General features: G+C 48.0%; 1 protein-coding gene across 1 annotated transcript; it reads left to right on the top strand.

Annotated features, from left to right (window-relative positions):
• Positions 1-503: 503 nt before the first annotated feature.
• FGF16 (fibroblast growth factor 16) lies at positions 504-8,509 on the top strand. Its single transcript, XM_044235298.1, has 3 exons — positions 504-777; positions 6,723-6,826; positions 8,150-8,509. Exons 1-3 carry the CDS (start codon positions 504-506, stop codon positions 8,393-8,395), a joined length of 624 nt encoding a protein of 207 aa, XP_044091233.1. The 3' UTR covers positions 8,396-8,509.
• Positions 8,510-10,519: the final 2,010 nt, after the last annotated feature.

Raw genomic sequence — 10,519 nt, 5'->3', positions numbered from 1 at the left:
ACTGCAATGTGTAGCTTTTTCCTGCCATTTTTTTTCATAATAAAAGAGGGAGTGAAGCTCGCTAGCTCTCTCCTCCCTCACCCCCTCCCTTCCAAAAAGAGCCAAATGGATTCAAGGGGGGAAGAAAACCCCACACACCAATCTCTGAGGGGATGCCAGTGAGGTGTGGCTTGTATTTAAATATCCAATATGTCAATGTAAGGGGAGTGGGTATGTATATAAAGTGCCGTTTGCATCTGATAGCTCGACGAAGCCAGCTATGAGAGGCCTAGGGAGATGGATGCGTAGGGGAAGCGCCACTTCGACTGCGAGCAAGGTCAGGAGCTCGCGGCCCCGCCGCTGAGAAGTTCCTTGGACGCGAACAGACGTCGACTGCGGCTAGGCAGAGCGCGGAGGGAGCGAGCGAGCGAGGGAGCGAGCGAGAGCCGCGGAGTCGCCCGCGCTCGCTGAGGGCAGAGGTAGTTCGCGCCCCGCGGCCCCGGCTCGGCCCCGCGCACCCTGCCATGGCGGAGGTGGGGGGGGTCTTCGCCTCCTTGGACTGGGATCTACACGGCTTCTCCTCCTCTCTGGGGAACGTGCCCTTAGCTGACTCCCCGGGCTTCCTGAACGAGCGCCTCGGCCAGATCGAGGGGAAGTTGCAGCGCGGCTCGCCCACAGACTTCGCCCACCTGAAGGGGATCCTGCGGCGCCGCCAGCTGTACTGCCGCACCGGCTTCCACCTGGAGATCTTCCCCAACGGCACGGTGCACGGCACCCGCCACGACCACAGCCGTTTCGGTGAGGACGCGGCCGGGAGGGACAGGAAGCCCGCGGACGGCTCTGTGGGGAGCCAATGGCTGGGGCTCCGGCTCGGGGCCCGCGCTGGCCGCCCCAGCCCTGTGCCGTCCGGGTCCGTCGAAGCGGGAGACAGCCAGGGACGCGGGCCAGGAGAGATCAGACGGCGCAAACTTGAGCCGCGCGGCGTCGGGGCGCCTGGCACCCTCAGACGCTCTCGGGAGGAGGCGGGGGCGCCTTGAGGTGCGGCCTCTCTTCGCCCCACTCCACCCTTCTTCCCTCCCCGGTAGCCAGGGGATCATTCTGACCCGGGACGCTGCGCTTAGCGTGAAAGCAGGTGGAGCTGGAGAAGGGGTAGGAGCACCGGCCTCCCGCCCCGGGGAGGCCAGGGACCGTGGCTGGAAGCGGGTCCTCGCGGGCAGTGGGGTTGGCCGATTGTCTGCAGCGGAAGCCTTCCTGGGCTACGGATGGGGTGGGCGGGCGGTCCGCGCAGGGATCGCTTGCTTTTGGCGAACGGGAGACTCGGCAGCCGGCAGCTGTGGCACCTGCCTGCCTCTGGCTTTCTCTGCCCAGGGTAGAGGCCGATCCCAGGCCGCAAGGCATGAGCTGGGTATTGGAGAAACTGAGCTGTCCACTCTGGAAGGGCACGACCCTAGGATAGCTTTTGCCTGGAAATACCTCTGGACTCCTTGCCTCACGGGGAGGAGATGGCCTGGGCCCGCTCCCAGCCCCAGAAACAGGTGTCTCCTGGGCCCAGGACCAGAAAGGCACAGCCTCCTGACAGGATTTTCTCGGCTCGACACCCAGCAGATTGTTGAGAAGGCATAGGGGCCTGTCTCACATTCAAAACATACTTGGTATAAACCTTGATGTGGGATGGAGATCATTAGGTTTCTAAACAAATGTGTTCATTCCTCAGTAATTTGGCCATTTTAATTTTCAATTTCCTATTCTCTACTAAACTGTATTTCAGGTGGTGTGACAGCTACCTTTACTTGGGAGCCCCATCCCCCAATGCCCTCTACTTCTTCCCAAGAATCCTATGGCCCAAGGACACCTTCTATCCCTAAGCCAGTAGGGGGTTTTGCCAAACTTCAGGCATGATACCTGTTCCCTTCTTTAGCCTACCCTCCTCCCCCATTCTTCCCCCCCAAATCTCCCCCATCCGCCTTTTCCCTGCCTTGCTACAGTGCATCTGGAGTGCATTGTAAAAGGTGGGGCGGGGGCGGGGGGGCGGTTTTCAGAGGCCAGTTCTTGGGCAAGGCCAAGCCTAGCAACCAACTTAAGGTCAGGGCTGGTCTTCCTTGCTGGGAGCAAGCAGGAACCCTAATGAGGTTTATGTCATCTTGGAAAAAGATGCTCACAGAGCTGGAGGACAGTGGGTTGTGTGTGAGGTGGGAGTAATGGAAGGGTGCAGGTGTCTGTATAAACTTTCAACAGGTCCTCCAAAGGGTGATGGGTGGGGTCAGGGAAGAGGGAGTATGAACTTGGCTCCTTTCCTTTCCATCACTCGTGACTTTGCAGTTCCCTTTTGTTCCTCAAAGGAATGGGACTCTCACCCTGGTCTCAGAACCTCCCAAAGTCTCCCAGAAATGGCCTAAAGATATTGGAATAACTCATTCCTGATATGTAAAAAGAAAAATTGTGAAGTGATGGAGAAATGGCAGGGTGGGGAGCACAGCAGAGATGAAGAAACTATGAGCTTGGCTTCCAGCATCTAGTGTTTGTCTGACTCTGTGCCTAAGCTGAGCCCAATAACCTACAAGGTCAACATAAGTTAGTAATAGGCTTTTGGGATAAGTGGTCTTTAATTACCTCCCTAAGGACACATCTTGATTTCTTTTCATCTCTCAGCCCTGCTAAGAGTAAGTTTAAGGAGAAAGCGAAGGAAATAAAACTGGCAGGAGGAAGGGATGTTTTCATTGCCACTTAACTGACTGCTTCATTTTTGGTTTTGCCTTTTAAAATAACACTGCCCAAGACCACCTCTGCACCACCTTTTCCCTTTCCTCCTTCCCTGGCTTCCTGGCAGTTCCATGTATTTCCTGTAAAGGAAATGATAACTAGGCAAAGCTGTCTCTTTGTAACCTCCCCAGCCGACTTTCAAACACACATTTAGTCTTTCTCCCTTTAGCTTTTGGCAAAGAGAGAGGTGGCGTTTGAGTTTGCTTACTCTCCTCCCTCCACATTTGAGTTAATCAACCAGGGTATTCAATAAATCGAAACTTTAACATTCCATAAGTGCTTTAGCAGTCCACATTCCAGCAGGGTAAAGTAGGCCAGACTTAAGATATAAAATATTATAGATTTCTGCTTAGGGGGAGGAGGTAGTCTCTAAAGGCCATGTAAAGTAAATAGCTATTTGTTGTAATTGGAGAGCAGGGCCCCTAAGGATTACCCTGGAATCCATGTGTTCAGAATGAGTCGAGTCGGGCTGAACCCAAGAGCAGCCACGACTCCGAATAATAACCTGTTGGCATAGCCTCAGCTCTCCCTCCCCCCACTCCCTCTGCAATCAGTAGTCAGGAGTATTTCTGTCTCTGCTTGGATGGTGGCATTTACACGGAGTTTGCAGGGGTACTGACATTCCTGAGGGGGCACCTGTGGACTGGCAGAACAGAGCTAGTGGGCCAGACTGGTGGAGAGGCCTCCTACCAGGTGTGATGGAGCAGGCTAAGGAAGCTGCTATAGGTTTTGAGCAGTCTGGTTCTTATTTGTCGAGATGACAAAGCAGCACTGTCTTAGCCCCAAAATTCTGAAAGGATGACTGAGGGAGCCCAGGCAGGTCCTGGAACCAGATTCAAGGACGCATTAGCCAGCCATCTAGCGAATTTCTGGAGCAGTGGAGCTCAGGACAGATCTGTTTTGACTGAGGCCAGGGGGAAAAAAAAGATGTAAGAAGAGTCTGGAGATTGTCAAGCGAGGCCAGAGCCTGAGGTGGGCAGGTCAGGATGAGGCAGAGTGGAGGGAGGTCCTGGACCTTGAAGGGGGTGAGAGTACCAAGGACAAACTGGCACTCTGCTGTTAATAGTCCTCTCCAACTGTAACAGGGAAAATGTGAAAATGGCTCGTTTTCTCTCTCCCTTCATGCTGGCTGGGATTCAGGAGGTTTAGGAATATCTGTTCCATCGTCATGTGCAACTGGGTTCCCACAGTTTGAATCCAGCTAATAGGAAAGTTGGCAGAGGAAAATGATGCCCCAGACAGCCAGGCAGGGATGATTCCAGCTGTTGGAGACCCCTGTTATTGGACACAACCCAAGTGACTTCCTGTATGATCTGTCCTTTGGCATCAGGGTGAACAGAGAGTTGGAGAAGAACTGTGGTGACTCAAATGGCCACACCTCTTGTGTTTCATGATTTGTTCTCACACCAGGTCTTGGACGGTGAGATCACAAGCTGCCCTCTGCTACTTAATGAGCTCAGGATGGTCAGAGACATGAGATACTTGGGAAATGAGGGAACTAAGACTTGAAGCTCAGAAACGATTTGTCTAAGCAAAGGAAATACCCCACGGCTCAAGCAGCTTGGTGTCTCTCAAAGTTTAGCACACAGAGCTGAAACAAGGACCCGGTTTCTTATTTCCCTGCCATACTGGCCACTCACCTTTGAACACACTCCTGTTTTTCCAGAGACCTCTTTAATCATAGTAGAACGAAAAATAGCACTCTCAGTGTGGTCTAAGGTGGAAAGGAGTGGGGCAGTCTCCTCCTTTTGGCCAGTTACTAGACCTCTATCCATGTAGCCTTTGATCACATTAGCTTTTTTGTTTCTTTGTCTCACATTAGCTTTTCAATAAATTTTAATTTTTACTTGACTAGTTCTACATCAGCGTTTTAATATCATGCATCACCCATACTGAGCTTACCTTGTTCAGTCAAATCTCCCGGTCATTGTTAGAGATGTTTTGCTAAGCCACGTCTCCCCATTCCAAAGGTGGGCTGACTTGTAGTTAATGAAAATGCATGGAAACACAAAAGAATAGTATGTGTTTTCAAGTAAATATACATGGTTGCTTGAAGTGGGAAGAAGGATGGGAGCAGAGTACAGAAATAAAAAGAAATAGATGAATATAAAGCCCTTGCACAGGCCAATTATGATAATAGGCCCTAAGATACAGAGTATGATTAACTCAGCTGTCTGCACTTGAGGCTCACCATCCATTCCCCAACAAAACCCAAGCACAAAACATCTTGAGTAATCAGTTTGGGGACCAAAGCACAGGACTTTACATTTATTCTAATTAAGGCTTATTTTGTTGGAGTCAGCTCATTTTCCCATCCTCCTGAAATCTCTTTGGATTTTGATTGTGTCACCTTCTCAGCTGTACAGTTCCTGGAACAAGGGTAAGTGGCTCCCCATGTCCTCTTACAAGTCATTTATTAAAATGTTAAACAAGGCAGAACCAAAATCAGACACTTGCACAATGCAACTAATGGTTTTGATCCATGAAATCACTTCCTGCTTCACCCTTACTTGACACGAGCTATTTGCCTTCTGCCACCGTTTTGTGTCAGTTCCTTTTCCCAAAAGTCCTCTCTTGTATTACAGGAGTTAAGAACAGGCCGACTGAGAATGAAACCTAAGGGAGTTTGATGTCAGAGGCCATACAATGGCCGCGGACCTTTGCATCCTTCAAAGACCTCCAAGTGAGCTGTGGAACCCCGCTAAAGCTGCCACATCCGCACATTCATCCACTGGCCCAAATCACTTTTCAGGAGACTAACCACTGGAGCTTTGAATCCAATTTCAGAATCAACCACTTAATTTTTTAAGTAGTCTTTAAGGATCCATTCTACTCCCTATGTAGATCACAGAAAATATTATTACCCTTAAGAATTGCATTTGGGGGGTAAGAAAAGCAACCAGATATGAGCTCATTTCATACCTTCAGATGCCTCTGTGAGTCAGTCATATCAAGTTTTGGTCTGTACATTGGAAAACATGGTTAGAAACCAGAATATCAAAGGGGAATCTTCTTGACCGTTCTGTCTATAGCTGTAGAGTAACAGATGTACTATCTTGGGACAAAACTGTAGTCCTCAGCACCACCAGGATTTAAGTTCTGGGTCCTTTTTCCCTCTTGGAAGTTGATTTCTTTCTTTCTCCTGCTGCTGCTGGGTACATGAAAACATTTTCAACTCCTCACCTCTAACCTTGTCAGCTAGAGGGATGTTTCTGAATGTCTTCCCAACTTTCCCCTTAAAGTTGCAACATCTAAGATCAGTGTCAAGTCCAGTACTACCTGCCAACTGTTTGCCATGGATAAACTCAAATTTCTAAAGAGACAAGAGGAAACTGACAGGCTTGTCAGCCTGAGACTGCCCTGGCTGAGAGCATATTTTAGGAGAAAGCTCTCGCCAGGCCCTGTTTTTTTGCCTTCTGCCTTAAGAGGGAGACACAGACTTAGTGAGTGGACTGTATGGCCTTTGTTAGAGTCAGCCATGGGTAGTTGACAGCCTCATGTGGCTTTAAGGACATGGGAGCTAAGAGGGTGCAAAACAAATGCAGCCTAGAGGACAACAAGGAATGCTGTGTGCTCTGTGGGAGAGGGAAGTGACTTTGTGAAGATACAGAATTATAGCTACATTCTTCCATTTTGAAAGCTCCCCTCCCATTACTCGAAATGGTGGTATTAAATAGTACCTCGTAATTATGGAACTTTCATAGCCAAAGCCTGCCCCTGGTCTCTTCCTTGTAATATCTCTGAGTGTTGAGTAAGAGATTGTTTCACCCATCTCACACAGGGAAAAACTGAGGCCCAGAAAGACTCGGTACATTTTCTGAGGTTCCATCCTTGCTTCAAAAGATGGTTTCATAAGGTAACTTACCGAAGGCATACAGGGCTGCCTCCAGTTGGGGATCAATGACTGGTAGTTCTCATCACCTGCACAGCTCCCTCTGAGCTCAACATCGCTAATAGAAATGGCATTCAATTTTTTGCTCTAGGAATCCTGGAGTTTATCAGCCTGGCTGTAGGCTTGATCAGCATCCGGGGAGTGGACTCTGGCCTGTACTTAGGAATGAATGAGCGAGGAGAACTCTATGGGTCGGTAAGTTGAAGGTTTTCTTTTCATCAGAGGCTATCACCACCAGTGTTTGGAATATGTAAGGCAAAAACATAAAACACTGACCTAGCACATGAAATACTTCTATCAACTGTGAGGAATCAGTGCCTTACAGGAGCTTGCTGTGTAACACTCTCACTCCTTCTGTTCCCAACAAAACATAAGCTTCTCTGTGGCAACTTTGCTTTCACCTCTTCCATTAGACAGCCAGCCAGCCTGGCGATAACCATAAACTGTGCTGGTTTGTCAACCAGATGGTGAGGGTTTGGGGCATTTACACTCCTGAGGGGCACCTCGGAATTTTAACGGGTACTTGGAGGAGTAGCAGACAAGCTGGCACAAAAATTGGCAGTGGAAGCACTGGCCCTCAGATTGAGATTCTGAGATTGAAACCATAGTCCCTGACTTCCAGACTGCTTCAGCTGAATCCCAGAGGCCAAATGAAACACACAAATGAAGAGTGAGGGTTCTAGGACCTGGTGACAGCCGTAAGTCCCCAGCTAGGATGGTGTTGGCTGCAGTACATGTTCTCTATTCTGGAAGCTAGCCTAGAGCTGGGGAATGGTGAATGGCTTCACTGATCTTAACCCTTTCAGGGGATCCTAACTCCTGGGTTTGTCTTTTGAGTCCCCGAGCATGCTTTCTGGCTGCCTGCACCCCAGAAAATCAGAGCACATTTTTCCCTGACACCTACGAGATAGGCCTGACCCCAGCACTCAGTATCGGCCACCCCAGCAAGTAGTATGCCAGCTGGATCAAGTGTGAGAAGGGACAAAGACAAGAGACCTGCCTCAGGAGCTGCTAGCTTGCGGCAGCTAGATTGGAAGTACTTTTCAAAGAGATCTTTCCAACAGACAGGCCTGAGACCCCTCATTAGGAGAGATCATAACTCACCTCCTATGGAGCTTTAGATGGATCCAAGGCCTTTGCCTGTTAGTTCGCGTGGTTGACTATAATCTCAGTGGATTTGACATTGTTTGCCCAAAGCAGGGAGAAAATTCAGGTGCCAAAGGAGCATTAGTAGGCCATCGCAGAAATTCCCAGGCTCAGAGAGCCCGGCGAGGCCATCTCCTTCAGTCTCCTGCCTTCAGGAGAGATCTCACCTGAAACATTCCTGTGCGGTTCCCATAAGAGGATGAAGGCCATACAGACAGGACTGTTTTGTGCTATTTGGGAAGAAGATGCCTTGAGAATACTGGGAGATGGGATGGAAATTTTCAAATATCAGTGTCCTATTGCTATTTCAGCAAGCTGGGATGGGAGAAATAGTCCTCTAATAGGCTCTGCTTTATTTTCTCACCCTCACAGAAGAAGCTCACACGTGAATGTGTGTTCCGGGAACAATTTGAAGAAAACTGGTACAACACCTATGCTTCCACCTTGTACAAACACTTGGACTCGGAGAGACAGTATTATGTGGCCTTGAATAAAGATGGCTCACCCCGGGAGGGATACAGGACTAAACGACACCAGAAATTCACTCACTTTTTGCCCAGGCCAGTAGATCCTTCTAAGTTGCCCTCCATGTCCAGAGACCTCTTCCGCTATAGGTAATGGAACCCTAGTGTGACCTTTGTGACCCCTGTACTCTAGGGCCACAGTTGTCTCCACAAGCACCATACTCATAGCTTCTCAATCCTCTTTCCTACCAGTTTAGATAACAGAGGAGCACTTCCTGTTAAACTCAATCCAGCTGTTCCCTTGTTCAAAGTATATATCAAGGATGGGTCATTTGGGGGAGGGAAATGGGTGGAGGGGGTGGGCTAGAGGGAATCTTGTATATACTATTTCCTTTACTCGTGTTCTTCCCCCTGAGGTGGCACAAGAAAGAATGGGGGCCCTTGCCAAGGGCCAGGGTTATCTTGCCCTACAATCTACCCAAATACTTTGACAATGGGTAAATGAAAGACCGAGGAATCTGCCATGGATGCTATATACAGAGCCTTGGGAAAGTCTCATTAAAAGCCTTGGGGCTGTGACCTGATGCAGGCCATCCCTGCATTGGCTCTGGAGATTTCTCACCTGTCCTGACATGCAGTTTTCTTGCTGTTAGAAGTGGGAGATGGGGTAGGTTGGGAGAAAATGGAATTAAAATGTAAGCATGGATACTGTGCATATGGACAAACTATTTATGAAATGTATATGCTATTTATTTTATATATTTATTTATTTCAAAATAATTTTATTTTTAATGAGAGATGCTATGACTGGATTTTCATCAGAAAGAACAAGGTCCTACTGAAATAGGATAAATGAGTTATTAAAGGCTTTTATTGGCAATAAAATTTTATATTATAACCATGGTCTAATTCCACTGAGTTGTACATTTAGTAGGATTAGAAGGATGGTTAGGTTCTGTCTCTAACTTATTAGAATCTCCTGATGTGAGCATCACACTACTTCACCTAGATGACCCATCACCAACCACACTAGCATTATTTAGAGGCCTTATCTGAAGTCTTTTCTGGTTCTGTGACTTTTTTTGTTTGTTTGTTTGCTGCTTTTTTTATTATGTTCAGTTAACCACCATACAGTACATCATTGGTTTTTGATACAGTGTTCAATGATTCATTAGTTGTGTATAACACCCAGTACTCATCACAACACATGCCTTCCTTAATACCCACCACCTGGCTACCCCGTTCCCCCACCCCTTCCCTTCTGTAACCCTCAGTTTGTTTCCCAGAGTCCACAGTCTCTCATGGTTTGTCTCTCTTTCTGACATCTCCCCCTTCAGTTTTCCCTCTCTTCCCCTATGGTCCTCCACGCTATTCCTTATGTTCCACGTATGAGTGAAACTATATGATAATTGTCTTTCTCTGCTTGACTTACTTCACTCAGCATGATCCCCTCCAGTTCCATCCAAGTCTAAGAAAATGATGGGTATTCATCCTTTCTGACAGCTGAGTAATATTCCATTGTATATGTGAACCCCATCTTCTTTATCCATTCATCTCTTTGAAGGGCATCTCGGCTCCTTCCACAGTTTGGCAATTGTGAACATTGTTGCTATGACTTTAAACTTAATGATGAGTCAAAGCTTCAGGAAGGCCTGGACCAATGGCTCTCACAGAAGCTCCTACTTGTGCTTATGACAAGGCAAAGAAGAGCCCTCCTTTGGGATTTGGTTAGGGATCAAAGCCTGAAGGTCTTATGAAGATATGAAGATGGAGGGATACAAAATAAACAATCAGGAGGGACACCTACTTTTTTGAACCAGTCAACTTCCCTTCTGGAAGCATTCTCCCACTCCCTCTCCAACCCCTTATCCCCACCCGCCTCCCAGTGCTTCTCCTAGAGAGTTTTGGGAAGCTGTTAACACACTTCCCTAAAGTACCCTAGACCTGCCAAATCAGAAACTCTGGGCGGGGGTTGAGGCCCAGAAATCTGCATGTTCACAGGCCTGCCAGGGGATTCATTTGCAGGATAAATTTTGAAACATAGTGTCCTAAAGGAATGGTTTTCAAAAAGAATTCTTTTGTAGATGAATAGCTGATAAATAAAGTTGTGGGATAACTTTTGCCCATAAAACAAAAATAGAGTTGCTTTAGTTCAAGTGGAATTGGCATTCCTGGAACTCCCTCTTCTCTCCAGAGGAGCCCCTGAGATATCTTGGTTAAAGATCCCTAGCCTCTTTACTGATATTTACTCATAGGAACATGAGGTTATTTGAACTTT

This window comes from Neovison vison, chromosome X (genome assembly GCF_020171115.1).
Source record: "Neovison vison isolate M4711 chromosome X, ASM_NN_V1, whole genome shotgun sequence".
Taxonomy (NCBI): Eukaryota; Metazoa; Chordata; class Mammalia; order Carnivora; family Mustelidae; genus Neogale; species Neogale vison.
This window is presented reverse-complemented; position numbering and strand designations above follow the sequence as displayed.